The sequence below is a fragment of the Centropristis striata genome, chromosome 23 (genome assembly GCF_030273125.1).
Source record: "Centropristis striata isolate RG_2023a ecotype Rhode Island chromosome 23, C.striata_1.0, whole genome shotgun sequence".
Classification (NCBI taxonomy): domain Eukaryota; kingdom Metazoa; phylum Chordata; class Actinopteri; order Perciformes; family Serranidae; genus Centropristis; species Centropristis striata.
This window is the reverse complement of record NC_081539.1, coordinates 12,385,823-12,409,257: the sequence shown is the minus strand read 5'-3', so window position 1 is coordinate 12,409,257 and position 23,435 is coordinate 12,385,823. Positions and strand designations below refer to the sequence as shown.

General features: G+C 37.8%; 1 protein-coding gene across 1 annotated transcript in view; it reads right to left on the bottom strand.

Annotated features, from left to right (window-relative positions):
* Positions 1-5,392: 5,392 nt before the first annotated feature.
* Positions 5,393-23,435, bottom strand: part of tmem108 (transmembrane protein 108) — a 57,821-nt gene continuing 39,778 nt past the window's right edge. The window contains exons 3-5 of the mRNA XM_059327019.1: positions 11,907-13,145; positions 9,962-10,113; positions 5,393-7,627 (exon numbers count right to left, since the gene is read on the bottom strand). Of these exons, the coding sequence (XP_059183002.1) occupies positions 7,511-7,627; positions 9,962-10,113; positions 11,907-13,145 (1,508 nt within the window). The 3' untranslated portion in view covers positions 5,393-7,510. The remainder of the gene's footprint in view (positions 7,628-9,961; positions 10,114-11,906; positions 13,146-23,435) is intronic.

The following is a 23,435-nucleotide window of genomic DNA, read 5'->3' as shown; positions in this document are numbered from 1 at the left end:
AAAAGTGAATTCAAATACAAGATTTTAAAAGTGAAAGCAAGCTGATGAAAAAAATAACTAAAAATTCTCTACTCATATTGCTAAACAAGAGGAGTCCCTTAATCTAGTCAGTCAGTCAGTCAGTCAGTCAGTTTGTTTGTTTGTCTGTTCAAATTTTATAACATTCGTCTTAATGCTAATTGTGTAGTTGTGAAAAGTGATGCGAACTAAAGTTAAATACAAACACATTTTCCATTATCCAACAGCTCCTTACTATATGTTCTAAGTATGGTGTGGAACATGATATTAAATACAATGCTAGTTGGAGTGCTGTTTTGATTTGTCGAGCAAAAGAGGCCTAATGTCAAAAAATGTCCGGTCATTAAACTGTTTGGTAATAATCTCTGTGTCTGTAGTAAGGTGAAATATCTTGGACATTTTATCACAGACCAAATAACAGATGACGATAATATTTATAGGTGATGCCGCAAGATGTTTGCACAAGCAAACTAAATACAGCACATCTGTGGTCAAATTACAAACAAGCAAGCTCACAGAGACTTCAAATAGCTTATTATGATCACATGAGAATATTACTTAAGAGACCTCGATGGAGCAGTGCAAGTGAAATGTTTGTGGCTGCAGGAGTGAATATTCTCCAAACTGTTTGAAGAAATGTAATGTATGAATTCATCTGCCGTCTTAATGACTCCAAGAATGAAATAATATTGGTTTCATCAAATAGGTTTACACAATACATTACCAATCCCAGCTGTGGAAACACTGGTATAGCTGTCTTCTTGTAGTACATTAATTCATATACATTTATTTTTTAAACATGATTTTTTTATAGTGACTTGTATTAAACAAATTGTATGTATTGTAATGTTCTTTTTGTTTGTTTGTTCTTTGGTTTGTTGTTCTTAATCTGGACCCTGAGTCTGAATAAAGTTGAATTTAATTTAATTTTTACCAAATTTAATACTTAAAAATGTGTTTTTGTTATTTTATTTATTTAGTCAGTTAGTTAGTTAGTTAGTTTGTTTGTTTGTTCAAACAGAATAACATTCTTCATAATGCTATTTGTGTGGTTATAGAAGGTGATGATAGCAATTGCAGGAATTAAGTATAATGTAATATATAAATTATAGTAAAATACAAGGAAGGTCAAATATAGCAAAACACAAGAAAAAGGGAAATTAAGTAAAAGAATATATTTTTTTAGGTCTATTGGAATAAATACAATCCTGTTTATTGCAATGTAGGTTTTATCAATTAAAAAAAAACAACTAAAAACGAAATTCAAAAAAATAAAAAATAATTAGGGACATAAATATTTACAACATATCTGAATAAACCACACTGTGCAGTGTTTTTGAACAGGCAGTTTTGTACGAAAAAGTGCAAAACTTACCTAGATGTGTGCAAAAAATCACAATATGAAATTGGACATGCAGTGTACAGAAATATGCTTCAGTGTAACATGTAGATACAGATGGAGATGTTTACATGTTGTCTCTATGGAGTCCATGGGGTTTATAAGTCATAGCATCAAAACATACTTCATAAACCCTTATTTAGACAAAGTGCCATACAGCGCACAAGGCAATTCATTAAAAAAAGTATGAAATTGAAAAATGTACCTATTAGGTTGTTGTTTTATTGTTATTTTTGTTTTTGGATGTTTTTGTTTAATGTAAGTTATTCCACGTGGTGACTTGGGCTACAACATCATATTTTATGATTCCATCAAAAATGTTGTCAATAATATATTTTTTTCTGGAAACTGCAGCTGCTAAAAGTGTAAAGTTGCATAATTTAAAAAAATACTCACCTATGAAGCACAGTGTTTAAGTATAATTAACTTAAAATTAAAATTAAAAACATTTGTTGGTCATATTTAGTTTGAATTAATTACTGTGAAAAAAATAAATGGATGAAAAGTTTGCAAGAGCACAAATAACACATAAATTACTGATTATGAAATGTTTTTGAAAAAACAGAAGGACCAATCCACAATTTCATAAGCTACCATATTTTTAAACAATATTTTACCATATTATTTGTTTAATTCATGTAAGTAATTTACAATTTTATCATATATTTTTCTGATATGGTATATGTTGTTACCTATCTTTTTAATCTGGCTTTTATGTAGTGTCTTATTATCACAATTTTATGGTTTACACTTGTTCTATCAATTGGTTTCCATCTGTTTTAACAATATTAAATGTACATTTTTATGTTATTAATATTCTATAGGTTTTTGCATATATACAATTGTTGTTGTTTTTTTATTTCAATCTGTAAAGCAGTTTGAACCACATTTGATTTGTTTGAAGGGTGTGATATAAATAAAATTTGATTGATTGATTGATTGATGTTCTGAAATAACGTTGTATTTGACTGCATTTTTTGCTTGACAATTTCAATTTTTAAAAGTTTAAATGGCATAAAATTATCACATTGATCTCAGATTATTCCTTCTAGGATATACGTTTTTAAACCTTGAGGGAAAACAAACTTTATCTATTTATTCTAATTCTAAGACTAAATTTGGTAACGCTTTATATTAAGGTCCTTGCAATAACCATTAATTAACAAGTAATAAGGCCCTTGTAAGTCCTTACAAGATGCTTATTAACATTATTGTGTGTTTATAAGCTGATATAAGTGTTAATAATGGCATTACAAACACCCATGACCCACCCATTATGTCTTTGCCATGCCTTTATTAATCTTATTTTGTTTGCTTATTGATATTAAAATATACTTTATTGCTCATCTATTATAAGTTAACTACACTGTAAAAAATAATCTGTTTAATTTACGGTAAAATGCCGGCAGCTGTGGTTGCCAGAATTTCACCGTAAAAACTGTAATTTTGACTGAGCAGTCCCGTTATTTTTAGGGTGATTGTGTCATTGTGACAATCTGGTATTTCTCCATTAATTTTACATGAAAGAAACTGTGTGTTTTCTACAGTTTAAAAGTTTTATAATATTCCTTGATTAATGGTAATTTAAAAAATCTACTACGATGATAAACAATTTTTAATTTTACGTCTACACTGTTAAAAAATAATCTGTTTAATTTACAGTAAAATACCGGCAGCTGTGGTTGCCAGAACTTCACCGTAAAAATACAGTGAGTGGGTTTTATACTGTAAATGTATATGTGAATATCAGCAAAAACTGTAATTTTGACTGAATATTCCCTTTATTTTTAGGGTAATTGTGTCATTGTGACAATATCATATTTCTCCATTTAATATATGATTTTTTTTATATTTTTACAGTAAAAATGTGTGTTTTTCAAAAGTTTTGTACTATTCCTTGATTTACGGTAATTAAAAGTGTGTTACGATGATATGCAATTTTTTATTTTACGCCCTATTTCTCATGCAATTTGACAGTGTTTTACTGTCATTTCTACAAACATTTTTTACAGTGTATAAGTTAACAATGCTTTTTGGAACTACCGGATCTAAAGCGAGAACAATGCCTTATTACTTGTTAATTAATGGTTATTAAGGACCTTATTATAAAGCGTTACCTAAGTTTGAAATATGAAGCATCACTTACACATCTTACTTTAAGTAAAACCGCCTTTTTAAAGGAAATGTGTTTGGACCAAACTTGCCAAACAGCATGAGATCATTATGTAGATTTTCAAACATGGGCACAAAAAGACAAAAGTTGAAAAGTCATGTTTCACCAGATTTGACCCTACAAATCGGTTAATAACACTCATCAAAATTAAGCCTCTCCTCACCAGTAAAGCAAGCTTGTAAACAGATTATTGAAGTGACGTCATATCCCTGGAGCTGGAGGTCACTTGACCACATGCAGCACTGGTGCACAAAGAGAAAATTCCAGCTCACAGCATCAATGGATGTGCTGTGGTCGGCAAGACTCTTTACGCAGCTTTGTTATATAGTCAACCAGTAAGTATGATATCCAACATGTGCAGTGCAGTTGGTTAAATAATTGACAGTTGTTCAACTCAAATCCATCAGCTGTGGCAATATGAGGAATCACAAACAGATCAGTCAGTGTTTTTTCTTGGTTTTATTGCTCAGCAGTAAAAAGTACAGTGTATACTACAGTACAAAAAATACATAATGTTGAACACTGCTCCACCGTGCCACTGAACGTTTTGTAAAATATCCACTTTTGAGCGTGCAAAACAAGAAGCCCAGCTGTGAGCATCCAATGCAGGAAATATCAATATGTTTAACCGTGTTATTCAGCATCAACTTCTGAATCAGTGAGTTCAGAACAACATCTCACAATGCAGAAAATCTTTAGCGACGATAGAGGCAGGCAGCATCGATTATTGAATAAAACTGCAGCAATGCAAAAATAAAAACAGATGATAGAAGGACCACAGGTTCGATAACTAAACAAAATATTCAAACGCTCTTTTTTTTTTATTAAACTGCCTCTGTATGTGCTCACAGTAAATATTCAGCATACATTATTTATCTCAGTGTTTTTATTGGTCAAGAAGATTTTTTTGACAGCCTCTAACAGATATTATGTGGTCCAGCAACTAATTCACAATCATTCGATATTTCAACAAACATAGTTTGCATTGATGGACATAATTTATGGAGGGAGACATTTACAGTAGCAAGGTTGGTCTAAATGTTTCCTACAGCGCTGAGAAACTCTTTCTCAAACTGGGCAATAACCAGTAGCCACTCCACGACACAGACAAGAGACAGACGGACAGACAGACACAGAAAAAACTGAGCTGAACGTGATACAACGTCTTGTTTGATTTAAAGTAACAGTGATATTTGGTTAAGGGAGGGCAGCACATTTAAACTCATTCGTCCACACTCACACAGTATGCTTACATGCACAAACGGCATTCACACACACATACTGATATATATATAGATAAAGGGCCAACGTAAGGAATTAAGACATCTATGTGGTCCCTCTTAAGAGAAGCTGGTGACACATGAGGGGGAAAGCCTTTTTAAGTCAGTTTCATTTGATTGACATCTCTAAAAAACTGAAATCATCCAAATTTTCTGCTCAAAATCTGGGCCTGTACTTATCAAACTGGTGAAAGGTAAAATTTTGGACTTAAAGGAGCAGTGTGTGGGGTTTAGCGACATCTAGTGGCGAAGTTGCAGATTGCAACAAATCGACACCCCTCCCTTTTCCAACCGTGTAGAGACCAAGCAACAACCTTCGGGTGTGAAAAAAGCTCTGAAACTGCTTTATTTCTAATTTCCAGCAGGGGGTGACTCCACTGTCTGCTAAAATAAGTCTGATTGTATAGAATTCTATGAGGAAAATTACCCTACTTTTCACTTGATTTCAGTAAATCCCAGTAAACATTTTCCTAATAAGTTTATGGTTTCAATTGCTAGTTTCAAGTCTTCTTTAATACAGAACCATGTTCACTTTCTAAGTTATTGTTCAATTAGGAGTAAAGTAGACGATGAATAAGAGTACGCTTTAAGTTTGGGCTACCTTGTGATTGACAGTCGGCTGCCACAAAATGTAAAAGTGTGTCGTTCAGTGTTCAGTTGTTCTAAAAAAGAAACTCTGACAGCTCATTTTTGCACCTTGCAAACCAAGCTAATGCTAGCTGATTTAGTATCAAACTCCTGTCCAAATATGGGCATTTGTAAATGCAAAAACCAAGATGGCAATGGGCAAAATGCAAAACCCAAGGCTTTAAAACTTTAGTCCACAAAACAATGGGTGAGCTCACAGTGGCTATGTCCATTTCTTTTTTTTACAGACTACGGTAAAGAAGCTATGGTTGCTGTCAGGTAGTGTAAAAATGCAAAAGTGTTTTGTTTTTGTTTGTCCACTGTGGGCTTCTGTAGAAACATGGTGCTGCCACATGTGTAAGAGCACCTTCTCCCTGTGTAGATATGAAGGGGTATGGGTTGGGGGAGGGATCTGAATAAAAGCGCTTAATCATTTACTGTAACAATGCTCTTAAATTTAAACAAACTCCAGAGGTTTCAGGGGTGTAAACAACGAGAATAAAGTTGGCACTTGTTTTTCTATGTGATCTCATCCATGCATCTTCAATTGTCAATTGGTACCAATATTCCCCTTATTGTATGATTTCTCTGATGTACCTTATCTACCAGCAGCAGAATTTCTTTCCTCCAGTTTGCAGCTAATGTTTGTTTTAATTTCATCCAATTTCCTATTGTTAATTCTGATTTAATATTAAGATAAACCGTTCAATTAATGTTTTTAGCCTGTAATACTGATTGGTATGATAAAAACAAACTGATTATAGCGATATACTGGTATTAATAATACATATATTTTAAAAATGAAATACTGATATCAAGGTATTGATACACTTGTGATAATATTTTGAAAATAATCCAGAAATAATTTCAGTTCATTTTTGTACAGTTATATTTACAGACTCTCTCACTGCTTTGTATTGTAAGCGTCATCTACTTGCCATAAGAGACCCAAAAATCTAAATAAACAAAGATGAATTTCTTAAAAACATTTTTTTCAAATGTTCTGTAGATATCTCAATAATATTGTTATCAGTTATCAGTTATCAGTAGCAATTATTTTGGCTTTGATCATTGTGTACTGATAATGTGATATCATGACAGCTCTAGACACTTTAAATCTTTTTAAAATGTCTTTGTTTTTCTCACATAATTAATCAAATCAAACAATTTTTAGGTATCTACAAAAGACCACTTTAAATAAAATGTATTTTGATTTTTACTCATGTATTTTTAAAAATATTGTATTGTTGTTTTTTCAATAAAAGTGTGCAGTAAAATGTAAGGATTTGCAAAGAAAGAAAGAATAAAAAATGGGACAGGTGCGCAGTAGAGTAAAACCACGTCTCTGATTGGCTCTTCCAGCTCAGAGCATTAATCTGTGACCACTTGAGAGCTTCTCTTAAAGGTTACTCACTTGATAAATATGTCTTATTCTTCACTTTTAGAGGAACTTTTTTACTTCTATGTTTGCTCTTTCGTTCCTTCTTGAGTGTATTTCTCAGTTTGATAAATACGAGCCCTGATCTTACGGACAGTCTCTCTGTTTCCCCCCTCATAGAACGTATAGGTGCTATATTCAAGTTCAACAGGCTATAAGTATTTTGGGATAGATTTTAAAGGAAAAATAAAATGACAAAGAACAGCTTTAATGTTTTCATAGCACGATTCTCTCTCTAAAGCAGATTTCATGTGGCAACATATCCACAGTGCACTCACCATCAAGCCACTGTAATGAAACAAAACCACATATACTCTGTATTTTATAAAGACAATAAAAACCTTTTATCACAATTAAGCCTTTTTGTAGAAAATGTACATCAGAAAAATATGCAGGTGCATCCTCATAGTAAATAGTGTCTGTTTACTCTGTCACTCCTCTTTCAGGTTGCTTCTTTGTGTTTGTCATATACAGTATAAAGTCTCTGAATATTTACCACATTTATAAAATAGACGACAACAGCAGGGGGAGTAGAAGAGGAGAATCCGACAGTGTTTGTGGTTTTTTTTCTGTCTCTAGATGGCAGAAGCTTTGTCTCTGTTGATGAAGAGAGTCTCCTGGCAGAAAGGGTTAACCAGGACCACGCTGCTGCCGCAGTAGTCTCCATTAGGGGGTAGACAGGTGTCATGATCCTGCAAATGCACACGAAGAACAAAAAAAAAGATTAGTGCAGGTGGCTAAATGGCTGTGATTCATGATTCAGGGCTCACCATTAGGGCTGTCTACTGTTTCTAAGTCACTCTATGAGCAGAGAGTCTAGTGTAGAAGCAAAAAAAAAGGGTTTAATGCAACGTGGGGCTTTTAAGAAGATGGTGAACAAAGATATCTGACAAGCTAAATGAGCAGAGACAGAAAGGGAGGCAGAGAGGGGAAGATGTATAAGGGAGGGATGATGGAGAAATGGTTGTTGATGGTGAGTCAGCAGTAATAAGGCAGTGCTGGAGGAGGGAGGTGTAAAATGATTTGTATTACAGCAGGAACGAGACCATTTTCTCAGCAACGTCCAATCAAATCAATCATTTAGGTTTTTATGATCATTCATTTCTCCTGGAGCACTGTCATTTACCTAAAGCACCAGGAGAGGCTATGAGTCTGCTGCTCTACAGAGACCGGTAAAGAGGCAGGAGGGGGTTAGAAACAACACCTGGGTGTCACCAGGGGCATCCTACACATGATCCAGCCTCTGCTTCCCTCTCCTGACGGCAAAGGGATGCAAATTGAGCAACGGATGAGGAGTAAAAGAAAGAAGAGTGAAATGGTCACTGGAGAGACGGTGATAAAGGAACATGCAAACAGAACAAAATAATATAAATTATAAATGATGTGGGGAAGAAGAGGAAATAGAACGAACATTTAATACCAACTTAAGAAATGATACCAGTGTTGTACACTTTTATGTCCACCAGATGGTGCTGTAATGCACTAAAATCTATGCTGATGCACTTCATCAAGTTCCTGATTTATATACAGTCTATGATCAAGTTCTTATTTTTCTCAGTATAGACCAAATATCATTTGAAAATTTGCGGAAATAAACATGGAAAACAACAGAGGAAGGACTTAGAGGGCATATTCATGTTCTCAACTACAAAAACAGCCAATTAGCAGCATCTCAAAAGATTTATCTGTGGGTTTCTACACACACATGAGACTAAAGAAAGCCAACTGTTCTGTGGTCTAACAATAGGGTGAATTATTAAAGATGTTCTTAAAAATAATATCAATATACAGCATGCCAAACACAGAAAAACGCAAATAGTCTTAATAAGGATGCATGACAGTTTTTAAGTGTGTATCAATACTTTGCTATGTTATTATTTAGTTCAACGTGGTTTTCCCACATGAAAAGTAAAAGTAAAACACTAAAAAGGAGTTATAAGCACATTTACTCTCTCTCCGTCATTGAGACATTTCTGGATATACAGCCCACCACCTCCACCCAATCTAGGTTGACCAGTGAAAGAGTATTGCAAACTGGCCCTGGAGCTCCATGTGCTGCTCATAATCTGTGCAGAGTGCTGAGGTAGTTTTAGTGTCTGTTTTATTTTTCTCAGAGGAAACATTGGAAGGATTCATCAATACTTATTTGAGCCTCCAGACTCAGATGCGGAGTCTGTAGTGCACCCAAATTGGCGGCTAAGAATATAATGTTGAGTGTAGTTAGCATCTGTTAGCTTGTAACTGGTAGTGGCTGACAGCGTTAGTTGCTTTGTAACATCCAATAACATCTGTTATGTTGTTACAGTGTGTTTTGTTCTCTGTACTGAAGAAATCTTGTTTAATAAATCTTGTTTGCCTCCTCTACTCTATCAGACTTGTAATTCTGGAGGAAAATATTAAGTTTTTCTTTGCCCCAGACAATTTAAAACATATATTTTATAATATGTTGTCTAAAAAAAATCTTTAAAGCCTTAAAAATCTAACTTATTACATTGTAAAACTCTTAAAATTCCCAGAAATATTACAAAGAACACAACCTTAGTGTCCTAACTGGTAGCTGCAGCCCTGTTCATCACATGAAGCTGTTTGACCAGCTTGTCACAAGGCATTTAGTTGTTATTATGAAGTTTAAGAACTGTACTTGTAGATTAAATTAAATAATCTGCCATATTTTAGAATTCAGCACCAGTATGCATTCGTAATAACACTATACTGATAGCGTAATGCTTTCAAATCGATTTACTAGATGTGATAAACTAACTACTAACAAGTAATCTTAATAGATTCCCTGCAGGGGAATCTTATGCTTGCTTGTTCCAAAAAGCATCTGTGTAAATTGTAGTGATACAGTGTCATGCTCCAGCAGGCCTCGAGGCTTGCTGACAGCGGAGATTGAACATCCTCTTGTTGTTTCCACACTCATTAAAAGCATTCTGCTGACCGATAGTGAAACATCAAGTAAATGTCCCTCCATTTCTGTGTGCAGCGCTGCACACTAATAGAGTCAGTGTGCTGGTAGTTTGTACCTCACTTTCCAGAGTGTGTATCTCTCTGGGCAGCTCCACAGCGTGCCTGCTGAAGTAGTCCATGGTGATGGCGTTGTTCCAGTAGCTGAGGTTGTTCTCCTGACTTGACGACTTCTTCTTCCTCTTCATGCAGCACACAGTCAGAAGCACAGCTAGAGTGGGGCAGAGACGGGAAGGGAAAATGAAGGGTTAGTGCAGAGACTGGAAGCGCTGCTGCTTCAAATAGCCTCTGAAGGCGCCCACACTAGCTGCTCAGGTAGAGGCTGTCATGTTTCACAACAACATGCCATTGTTGCAAGAAAAATACAGCCCGAAAATACTGCTTGAAACGGGTGCTGGTGGTGTGCCTTGTAGCACTTTGGAGCTATTCAAAACAATAAAGCTGTCAGTAAGAAAATATCAGGAATCATGCAAGAAATTGATGTTTTATGAAAGGGAAGAAATGCTTAATTCTGCATCTCCAACTTCAATTTATGCAACGAGATACTGCACATATCTACTGGCAGATCAGTTAAGTTAATTAAGAGAATGCTGCAGCTTTTTAAAATGTTAAATTCAAGAAGAAATCATGGCTACAATTAACCAAATCATGCATTTTAATGTTGTGAAATCTTGTTGTTGTACAGTCAAAGTGTGTCTTGTAATTGTGTTCATTTTGTCAACACAGATGCTGCTCAGGGACTTTACATGTAAATTAGCTAGCTAAGAAGCTGTGCACTGTTCCTGTCACGTAAACAAATAAATAAAGAGCCCTGGAGGGTGTCTAGAGGCTGTCAGGTCGCATTCTGAAAAGTTAGCGAGATCACTTACTGAAGCTCGGTAAACAGGGAAAAGTTGAAGAAAAGTAAGAGTTTAAAATGAATAAATAACAATATTTTATTACAAGTCTACTGTGACATAGGGTGAAAGTTGCAATATTCTCTGTGCATTGATCTGTCTATATTGTATATACTGTTCCTAATTGTTATATATCCTCTTGTTTAAATTGTTAAGCCTGGTTTAAGCCTGGTTTTGCTATCCACTACGCCGAAAAATTTCCCTATGTGGGACTAATAAAGGAATATCTTATCTTAAGTTTCTTTAAAGGCATACTTTGGGTCTTCATTGAAAACAATGTATAGTAATTTTGCTACCGAAATAGTCGGCACAGCACACCATGCAGTCTTTTGCATGTAGTATAATGCATGCAAAATAATGTGTTTTTTTCGCCTTTTCTGAAAATGTTGTATTTGAATATTTCTGCGTACTGGGGTCCTTAAACACTGTTGGAATTTTATAAATTGGATATCACTGGAACACTGTGACTCTTGTGGATTCGGTGAACCCAAATTTATTCAAATATAATGATGTTTGTGCCCATGGTAACCATGTAGTGAGAGCATTTTTTTTACTTGACTTTGCTGTATAAGATTACCTGTTTTGACCTCTAGGATAATTGAAGCGTAACGCAATTTAATAACCCAAAACTAGAGCCCTAGAGCATTCAAACGATGTATAGCTTTCCAAGGTATATTGACAATAAGGCAGTTTCCAGCACAGAAGTGCTTGCAAACCAATTGCTGAAAAATGCAATTCTTGTAGATATCTCCAATGAAATCACAGCATGAATTTTTCAAGTGGTCAAAAATGGTTAAATTCAGCACCAAATCTGTGTACCAAATGCTAAAAATAGCTGTGACAACTTATGAGACATAACTGAGCGTGAAAACAGATTTCAATACTCATATAATAATATTCTACAATCATACAGTGACTAGAAAATTTTGACACACTGCATCTCAAATTGATCTTCAGGTTTCGAACTCTATACCACTATGAGGCATCTACTGTTGACCCCATATGATCTCCTGTCCCCGACCTAAAGAATAAGAAAAAAACGGGGTCTCTGTGGGTCTCTAAGGGTTAATTAATTTCACCTTTCTCAAGCTGCTCTAGTTTTACTTACAGCAAGAGGACACAGGCACACTGATGGCCAGCACGATCCACACAATGTCCATCCTACTCAAGCAGATGGTCATGCGGGACGGTGGCGAGTCGACGGTGGGGCCCGAGCTGTTGCCAGGCGTCCAGGGGTCCTGGGTCGTGGCGGGCACCTGTCTGTTCAGGAAGTTCCCGCTGGCCGTGGAGAGGGACTCCGAGCCGTTCCCCTGAGCAGATGAATCCTTGCCTGAGCTGCTGTTGGAGAGCAGCCCTCCATATGCAGTCACATTCCCCAACCAGTGTCCCACGGGGACATTGTCCGAGCCGTTAACAACACCACTGCCGTTCTCGGTGGTGGTCTCGTTGGGCGCAGTGTAGTTGTTTGGGATGATTGTTGGATTCTGTGTCTTGAGGAGCTCAGTGGACAGAGCTGGAGTGGCCGCGGTGGAAGTTAGATTCTCAGGTGGGCTCTGGACTGGAGTGACAGACACGGCCCTCGGCTCTACCACCAGTTCAGCAGTGGGGGGCTCGATGGACCCATGCACCTCCCTCAAGGTGATGGTGTGGTGCGCGGCCGGCTCTGGGGGTCCCCGAGCATGCTCCCTGAGTTTCAGGCCTAGTGCAGGGTCAGCTTTCATTGATGAAGAGGACAAGGAGGGGAGCTCGGGATCTGGAACATGCTTCCATCCGGGGTTGGTTGGTCCCTCCACACTCAGCTTCTGAGGGTTTACGTGGTGTGCAGCGAGCGTATCTCCTCTGTCTGATCCAGAGCTGGAGAGAAGAGCCGAGGGGTTTGGAGCTCCTCTGGCAGGAGATTCCACATCTATATTTGGGGCCGCTGTGCTGCTGCTGCTGCTGCTGGCCTGGTTCGTGCTGACAGTAACTGGGTTATGGACTTGAGGTACCCTGACCAATTTGTGCATGTGGCCTACACTATCAGAGCTCGGCTCCAGGGGCTGACCCTCAGTGCTCACAGTGTTTGGAGGGGCGTCATGATCCAGGCGGGAAGTTTGGGTTGTGTGAAGCAGGGCTGGAGGTTGGAGGGTGACAGTAGGGAGGATAATATTTGAGGACTGAGTGCCTCCTTTGGATGACCACTCCCCGCTACTGGAACCCTCCTGATGCCAGTCCACGGGGGCAGGTATGGGGGCAGAGAGGGGGCTGCTGCGGGCCATGGAGACAGAGTCCTGGGATGTCTTGCTGGGGTACAGCTCCTGTGCTGATGACACCAGTCCTACTGGCAGTGCTAGGAATGCTAGAACACCTGAAAAGAAAGAGAAGAGAGAAATCTGATGATTAGCACTGGATGATGTAGAATATCCTTTTAGCTTCATGAATTATAGAATTATTTCCCTGCAAGTGTGTATTATTAGCCTGTCTTTACATTTTTTTCTCTCAAGGATCTCAAGCCAGACGAGAGTGAAACTGACTGCTCAGGTGTTCAGGAGAGACGTGTAGCCTTGTCTCGCATTCATTCTGCTCCTCAGCCTTTAATCTACTCAACTGCTAGTTTAACAAGGTGAGTGCTTTATTAACTGCATTATCCACTGTTTGTACCTGTGCATGCACTTAATGGCTTTGTTACTCTGCAGAAATTCTTAAAAGAGCTCACTCTTTACTATGCCTGCATCAAACAATTATTCTTATTATGGATTCATCTGCTGATTATTTCCTCCATCAAGTGTTTGGTCTATATAATGTTAAATGTTTCACAAAAAATGAAGGTGATATGTTTAAATGTCTTGTTTTGTCAGTCCAAATTGTAAATAAACAATTTAACACGATATAAAACAGAGAAAAAAACAGGACATTTCAGAGGCTGAAAACAGCACTGCCATTTATGCATGAAAAAATACTTTTGTGACTCAATTATTAATATAGTTGGCGATTATTTTGCAGTTGATCAACTAATCAATTAGTTCACTATTCAGTGCAGCTTTATTCTTTACTGAGATCATAAAATTAGAAGCAATTATTTGATTCCAATATCCAAATAAAGCTGAAATCTGAAACAACTAATGGATTAAAAATGCATTTGGAGCCGTATGCTCAATACCAACAGACAAAATGACTTGTATATTTATTTCTACAGTGAACGGATTCATGACAGTCATTGTGTCAAAATAGACCACTTAACATGCTAAAGCCATCTCAGAGAACCTGACAGATTCACTTTCTCAGGCTCAATCCCATAAGGAGGCTGTGTAGTGACAAGCCATTAGCAGGTGCCTGCAGGGAATATTGGTCCTATTATGTTATCCAGACAGCAAGAAAGTCATAGAGGGAGGAACGTGCAAAGGCTTATTAATTTTTCTTTTGCTCCCTCCCCTACATCCCTTATTGACACTGTTAAACACAGCTAATGTGAAACATTAGTTAAGCTCCTGCCGGGCAGTTTCTATGCATTCGGCTGAGAACAGAACATGCAGTAACACAGAGCTAATATTATGTAAATCCCTGACTAAGTATGGTTATGTAGCATGTTTTTGTCACCGGATGCTGAACTTAAGGTTAAGGATATTTTCGACACATATCTGTATATTGTTTAAATAATTTAGCTTAGACCACTTTATTGTTAAAGAATAAGGCCCAGAATATTCAGTATTTTTTTTACAAAATAAATGTCATAAAATACCAAAACCAGCAATCCAATGGGTTCTCTCAACGTACAGCTTCCACATATGTCTGTGGCACTCATGCATTTATTCCTAATAAAGATGTGAACTTAAAAGGACTCACTAGTCTCCTAAATCATGTGAGCACTTTAGTTCTTACTGAAACGGGAAGAAATTTGTTAGGGACTATTTTCAGCTGTGGAGTTAAGTACATTTGTTTTGCTACTGCGTGTTTATAGCTGCAGGACAGTGTATGTAGGAGTGACTAAAATAAAATGACAGCTTGTGTGAGCATGGTAATAAAGAAACATGTCACCCAGCGCAACAGTGTGGCGCACTGATGTGTTTTTAATCGTTTTTTGGGACAACAATGGAGCTCTATAGCACAGAGGAATAAGCGATGTCAGGCTTTGGATTTGCAGCCTGTTTAGAAGGATCAATTCATTGTTTCGTTTTGCTCTTTTCATGGGATTTATTAACAGAAAGAAAAAAAAAATATCACCAGTCTTATCCTTTGACAATACTCACTGAAATAATGCTTAAACTGATCTATGGGGATTCAAAGATATTTACTGAAGACTGACAAGATTGGGAAAAAATAATGGTTTTTTTTTGCTAAAACTGGGTCAACGGAACTATAAAATGTATTTGAGATGAGAAGACAATGGGTAAGCTTGGCAATAAAGGCACTAGTCATATAAAAGATACAGATAAAGTTATAAGATAGAAAGACAGAAATAAGAAAATAATAGGGTAAAATGACAATAAAACCAATAGGATAAAATGACAAATAAACTGATAAAATCGGATGTTGTTAATATAGCACATATGGAAATAAACATTTTCTCCAGCAGTGTTGTACAACTGGAAATTAAAAAAAGTAAGCAGATATAGGATAGACAGACATACATGCTGATACATACTATCTTTAAATCTCTATCTCTATATCTATGTCGAAATACAAATATATATCACAAAAAAGTTGGGAAGTTGTCTAAAAAAGGTGATAGTTTGTCATGGTTGATGAGAACTGTTGATAAAACACAATAGTAGTATGTAGAGACAGATATCCCCAAAACAGTTTAAAAGCAATGTACCAATCAGAAATGGGGAGAGACTGATGTTAATGTCAGCAGTTGTCTAAATGTGCTGAGTCATAGTTGAGGAGAACTGGTGAGAAAACACAACAGTAGTATGTAGAGACAGAGGTCCCAGAAACAGCGTAAGAGCAATGCACCAATCAGAAACAGAAAAAAATATGGAAATTTAGTAAGTTGACAGTTCAGTGTCATGGTTTAGGAGAACTGGTGCTAAAACACAATAGTAGTGTGTAGAGACAGCGGTACTCCAGTATCCCCACCAATTACATGAATTTTTGGTTTATGTTAGAGTGACTAGACTCAACTGGATGTAAAAAGTCTAGTTAATTAAAATAAGAAAACCAAAATAGACAAAAATAGACCAACACTTCTGTATTTATGATGGATTACTGTTTGTAAAACAAATTGCCCCTATGCACAGAAAACAGAAAACACAAAGACCTAGGTGTGGTGGCCATTGTTTAACCGTTGTGCTCAGTAAGTTTCCATTACCAACAGGGGCAGAGGAGAAAAAGATGGGAGAATAGGTGAGAAAAGAAACGCTGAACATGTAGAAAGAAAAGGGGACAGAATATTCGATAAAATGGTGAATTTTTAAAAACCAACAGCCCAGGCAACAGTTAATATCAGTAACCTTAAATTTCTTTGACATAGAAAGCTTCTCCATCCTCTTTGTTCACCACCGGGGGATTTAAAATACACCACAGCAGAACCCCAAAGCACTGACTATTTAAACCGAGCCTCTGAATCATTAATCATATTCCTCCATCCTCAATCACACAGACTACCAGGATAGAGGGTCCGGGGCCTGTCCTCCATTAACCAAGCCTGTCACGTCTCTAATCCACGGAGCCCACTCCAGACTCATATCTGAGGAGATAACACACATGGCCATCCTTGATTTATGACTGCTTGTCTCTCCTAAGATGATCCTTTAGGCAGGAAATGGAACACAGACAAACCCAAGCTATCAAAGCTCAAGTATTCAGGCTATTGTTGATTGTGTAATGTGAATAGTGGTCACATTAGGACACATTTAGATGATAAGGCCCTTTGAAATGTTAAAAAGACATTACATTTCATGAATTATTTTATTCTGAGGAGGGTGCATGAACAAAAACACAAAAAGAACAAAAATAAAAGCATCATTATAACAAAAATCATAGGATTAATTCATAGTAATTAATACCTTTTAAGATAGGAAAGACATCTCACATGCCTCTGTGTAATATAGAGCCTTACAGCTGAGTAGTAACTTTGTTTTTCAATGCAAAATAAGTAAAAAAAAAAAAAAAGAGGTTATTGACAATGCCCTGTCTGGCTTGAGTCATACCTTCATCAGTTTCCAAACCTGGCTGTCACAACCTGGCAACCCGACACTATCCTCAATAAATAATATACATAACACCCAGACTCCCTTTATAAACTGACTTATATCAGAAATGTGCTAACTTAATGCCCAAGCACACACACACATAAACAGGAACTCATTATTCTGATTTGTTCGGGTGATCAGAAACTGTGTATAAGACATAAAGGTGTCACTCTGAGTCTGATCTGTAACCAACATGGAGATTAATATTCATTTTGGGACTTTGCAGTTTAGTCTAATCATATTTTATTAAAGATCGCATCTAAAATGTTAAAGGGGGAGAATCTGCTTTTTAAGTAAGCTTGCACTCAGGGACATCTGACTGCCTCTGCATTCATTAGTGCTGAATATGTAGAGAGGATCACACAGGCCCTTAGAGGCTGTATTAGACGCTGTGCAAAGTTCTGAGGTTTATTAGTTTAGAGTTTGTGAGTGAGACTTCTTGTTTGACTTTAGTTTTTTTCTCGTTAACAATGGTCATAATAACAAGGCGATACAAAGCTTTGTCCAAGCTGTAAGGGATTTGCACCAGAAAATTGAGTTGCAAGGATGAGTGGCACATACTGGTTTACATCCTAACAGTCATTTTTACAGATCCCGCTAAGTTATTTTATTTGTGTATTCATTCTTGGAAGCTCTGCAAAGAGTTAGTCAGCCAGCTAAAGTGAGGAAGCAATGCTAAAAACACAGCGGATAGACGAGACAACATGGAGGAAAAAAACTATGTAAGTCAGCATTTTGGGTTAGACTAAATGGGCAGATTTAAAACAAAGATATACGGGACTTAGAGACACATGAGGATAAGCATGTCCAGTGGCAACTGCTTCTCAATTTTTCTCTTAAACATGATAACATCAGAAGTCAGCCAACAGGCGCTGCCTTACAGTAGCCCAGAAGACACATAAAGATCTATATATTTATAGATATAGTTATATTTTAAATGCTGAAAATATCCAGACGCTATCATGACATTGTGGCAACATGTTCTCGATCTTGACTGTTTTTAAACAAGAAATCCATTTATTTTGACCAATACACTGTATGTTATACCGCTGAATTTCTGTGTGTGCAGGGATTACATAAGTATTGGTGTGTCCTAACACATGCACTGTGTTGCACACTGAGGCAAATGGGTGTAATTTGTCACAAAGGTTGTGCGTCTGGCTGATGGAGTGAGAGAGTAAGCAGGGCGAACACAGACAGAGAGCCCAGCCCGGCCTCCACAAAGACATGCAGCAGGGGGAAGCAGGCACAGCGAGTGAATTAACTAGAGAAATGATTGAAAAGGCCCGAGAAGTGAATTGAGCTTTATGAACATCCATTATTGAGTTGAAGCACCAGGAAGAACATGAGAAAATTGGATGGAAAAGGGAAAGAATAGCGAGGTCGGACCGGGTGGGAAAATGTGCAATGAGGAGGCCAGAGGTGTAGCGGGGAGTAAGAGACGGAGATGTGTGGGTGTTTCATCACTGATAAGGCACGAACAAAAGCAAAAAGGTTGCATTAGACACATTATGACCGAAAAGGATACTCAAAAGAAAATAAGGTTTGAGAGATACTGTAGGATATAGGAGGCTCTTTTTAAAAAAAAAAAAAAAAAACTAAACATTTGTCTTGCTCAGCAACACTTGTCTACTCAGCATGATTTTTGCAGCTTTGTGCCTGTTGGCTGTTTTTTGGCCGGACAAGATATTTTTTCTCACACGCACAAAAAAACACCCACAATAAGAATCCATTTTCAGTAGTGGTGACGCAAAAAGAAGAGGCAAACAACAAGAAATCTATGAATCTTTGCTCACGAGACGACAAAAAAAGTAACCCTCTATTGCAGTTATTAGATGAATAATGATAATATTCATACAATATCTTCCATTCATTCACTGTATATCCATCCTGATCCAGTTTAACCTGGTTCTCCTTGCAGCCTGAGACCACTTGACAAGATTTATTGACTAGAAATCTAAACAAAAGTGGACCAGCATATAATTTTGGTGGGATACCGTAATTCCTTTTGATTTCTAGTAGTTTCATTTTGAATCCAGATAACACTTTTCAGATACAAACGGTCTAAAATGACTCTGGATCCCGAACCATCAGTTAACTTCCATACTTGCAAATTCATTTGACCATTTCACATAACGGTATCAAAAATGGTTTTGATGATGGAAATTAAAAGTTCACATACCTCAGATAGCAAAAAAGACTATTCTTGAAGGAATTGAAGAAAATTAGACAACTTTAGGAGCTCTCTTATCATGATTTCCTGATTATGTATGTGATCAATTATTTGTAGAAACCCCCCTTTTCATACCTAAACAGTAAAACATGGTTTTTAAATTACTGCCTTTCAGAAAAAGTGAGATAAAGTTATTGTTGCCATATGCCAACACCGCACAATAGAGGGTTAAATGTCAGTGGTGACATTGAATTAAAGGTCTTTGTCCTTGTTCTTTACTGGAGGGCGACACACAGCTTACACTGTTATCACTCACACCAACCTGTTGCCCCTACTATCTGCATCGCCCAGCTGATTACCTCAGAATAGCACATGCTAATATCATGGAGACAAACAACGCCCGGGTGAAATTACTGCAAGATTATGCCCCCATTTATTTGACTAATGCCGGCTGTTTTCCATTACTTCAGCTCAGGATGGATGGAGGGAGGGGCAATTTATGCAGGAAAAACCTGCTGAATTAGGGCTCCTTTGAATGCATAGGAAGCCGGTGACATTCGGTGAAGTCCTCCATTGATGCCATCAGGGACATCAATAAATCATGTTGCAAAGCAGGATCCTGCGCACTGATCCAATGCAGGCTTTGTCCCACCAATCATTCATTGTTAGACTCAATGTCAGGGGACAGGGGCCAGGGCGGCTGCCACTGAATCTAAAGTTACACTGAAATAAAAAAAACATTTACTGATGAAACTCTGCATGAAACTTTGGCCATGCATCCACTCACATAGAAGAACCATATTGTTCCAGCGCACTAATCAATCATACCGGAGCACTTAGTGTGCGGTGTGCAGGCTATCAGTGCTTATGCACGAGCTTGGCTGCATGATCAATCCTCGCTGTGGAGGGTGGGACATTTATCTTTCCTTCCAGGGGTCACCTCATGCTACACGCAATGGAGAACGATGAGGCTCGAATGTCCAGGAACAATCTGCCCGTGAAGCGATAGCTGGAGCCCGGCCGGGTTGTGTCGCATCATCAGCGGGCAGCTGGCATTGGCACTGTTCGAGTTGGAGGCTCGACAGAAAGCCAAAAATAGGAGCTGCGAAAAAATCATCCATCATTAAGGCTCGTGACGGTTCGTCAGGCCGTATTTCTGAAGTGTTACTGCTCTGTCATCTCCCTGCTCAGGCAGCATGACGGGGGTAAAGGAAGGACTGCATGTGTAGGGAACAAAATGCACACAGGCAATGAGAATCTGACCAAGGTCACATGTGTAAATAAATGAAAGTGCAATACAATGATAAAGCCAGCATTAAGATTGAATACCTATATATATTGTGTACATGTACCCAGGGGGCAAAGTAAAAAAACCGACACGGAATGTTGTAAAAGGTTTCACACCAGAAATGATATCTAGGACCTTCAAGGATCACAACCTGGGTGGACAACCCGGTCAACTAGCTACTGGAAAGCTACAGGGGGCCAAAATCCCCCTTTTGGGGACATTTTCCTGGCGAAATTTTGTAAATGCAAATATTTAGGTACTACAAAGGCATAAATAGTCCTACAACTTTAAAATTTGGCAGAGAGTATCCTGACACATAGGGGAAAGCAGGAAAAAAAGATGCTGGGGTTTACTGCAACTCTAGTTTAAGATATCACCCTCAACATGCCAAAAAAGACAAAAAAAAGTACTGTTCGCCTGACAAATGCTCATGAAAATTCATATTTTTCAACACTTTATGTTGAGTATCTATACCTAACATATATATAGAAAACTTCCCTAATTCATAAGCTTCCATTTGAGTCCAAGATGGCCTTTCTACTAGCTACTGGAAAGCCATAGGGGGGGTCCAAACAATGCAACCCCTATTGTGAAAAAAGAGTCAATTATGCGGATCAGACTCCATTCTATTTCTGAGTGGTTATTTGGAGATAGATTTGGAGAGATCATTCTATAAAAAACTGAGCCAACCTATCGAAAGAGCACAAAATACACTTTCAGATGATGCCTTGGTTAAGCAGCTTGGTTCCCACTAAAGCTACATGAGGGAACTGTGCATTTTGTGGTCTCCCCAAAATGAACAAGCAGTGCACTTGTGGTCTTCTGGATTGCTTGCTGTTCAAAATTATTTCTTTATAAAATACTGAAGGATTTAAATTAATATTATATACAGAAGGACAGTATGTATGTTTGCCACCTATGCTAATTTTAGATTTTTTGATGTTTCAGAAACTGAGAACTGTTTCAGCTTGCTAGCAAGCTATTAAGCTAGCAGCTAACATTCAGCTAACATTCTGAAAGAAACTGTAAGTCCCTTGTACTGTATTTTTCATTTTATCAATATATATATATATATATATATATATATATATATATGTTTATCACTGATTGAGAGTATTCCATGTGATGTACCAACCATTTGTTGCAGTGCTGTATGGGATTGATGCCACACCATGATGTACACGATGAAACATCTATACTGTATTTAGCACAAGTAAAGAATAGAGTGAGTATATTGAGACAGGCTGCACTACATATGCTTCAATATATTTTTATAGAACATTATATTCAGTGGTGGCTAGTGGTGAAATTGATTGGGTGGGTTAACAAATAAATTATAAAGTAAAAGTAACTCTCTCTCTCTCTCCCTCTCTCTCTCTCACACACACACGCGCGCGCCGTGATCCACCTCATTCATGTTAGCGCCTGCCATTTTTCTTCTTCTTCTTCTTCTTTTTCTCTCCCATCTTGTCATTGGTCTGAAAACAGCAGTATTGGGCTAAATGAAATCAGCCCAAATGGCAAGTAAATCACGGGGGAGTGAAACGACACCTGTCAATAAGTTACCGGCCACCAGCCTGCTTCTAATTGGTCAGAACCGATCGGCCTGTGGGCTGAATGAAAGTAGCCCAAATGGACAGCAAATGGAGAGGGCGGGACATGGACGGGCCTGTCAATCATTTACACCCGGAAAATAAATTAGAGCACCCATTTAGAGATATCCATGTTTTCCTTTTAACTATTTGGTGCTTTTGCCACTTTAGATTTGACTAAAACTACATTACATTACATTACATTACATGTCATTTAGCAGACGCTTTTGTCCAAAGCGACTTACAATAAGTGCATTCAACCTGATGGTACTAGACATAGACCACAGGAATCAAGTAAGTACATAACTTTAAGAGCTAACTGTCATTGCTACAGGATACCAAAGAGGTTGGCTCCTTTCCTCGCAGCCACTGCTTATTGCAAATTATACACCTCTTCTTGGATTTAAATTTTTCAGTGTTTCGCCTGGTGAACCTGACATCATTGTGTGAGGAGCTGAATCCTGGATCAGCTAAATCTGATGCTTGTGCACTCACATCAGCTGAACCTCTCTTCTCAGCGTATTGGTAGCTCCTCTCATTTATGTACCAATTCCGACATTTTGGGTGCCACTTTGGTGCACTGTCTTCCAACCATTTTTCTGACACAGAATCATGGTGCAGTCTTTGGAAGACTTCATCTTGACGTGCATTAATGGCTTTTTTAAACTTGGATTTCGTTATGGGAGTAATAAAGTGTAGGTATGTATCAGACTGTCCTTGACATATGATACACTTTGTGTAGTCAGTGCTTTTGTCTTCACAACCCTTGCCACCAGACCATGTTTCAGCCGCATGGCAATATCTCCCACGTTTCTTTGGCTGGCTTGTCATCTTGCTACAAGAAGGAACATACAAAGAAATTACTCAAATTATATAATTGTAAATTTAAAGTAGTGGATTAAATTGTGAAAAATTACAATATAATCAGTGATGGCTGGTATAAATGGGCTAGCAGGGCTAAGCCCTCCCTATATTATGCAATAAAGATGAGAAAGTTATAGTTGTCTAAATAACATACAAAAGATTGTTGTTTAAAGTTTAGTTTTAGTTTGTCTGAAACACAGGCAGCAGCACGTATCTCTGCATGTCTGGCCGACATCTCCCAGTGGATGTCCTCGCACCACCTCAAACTCAACCTGGGAAAAACTGAGCTACTCTACCTCCCAGGGAAGGGCTCTGACCTCTGACCTCCACATCACTGTCCAGAACACAGTGGTTGTCTCCACAGAAACCGCCAAAAACCTTGGCGTAACTCTTGACAACCAACTGTCCCTCTCCACAAACATCACCGCTACCACCAGATCTTGCAGATTCTTGCTGCATAACATCAGGAGAATCCGTCCGTTTCTCACTCAGAAGGCAGCTCAGGTCCTGGTCCAGGCACTGGTCATCTCACGCCTGGACTACTGCA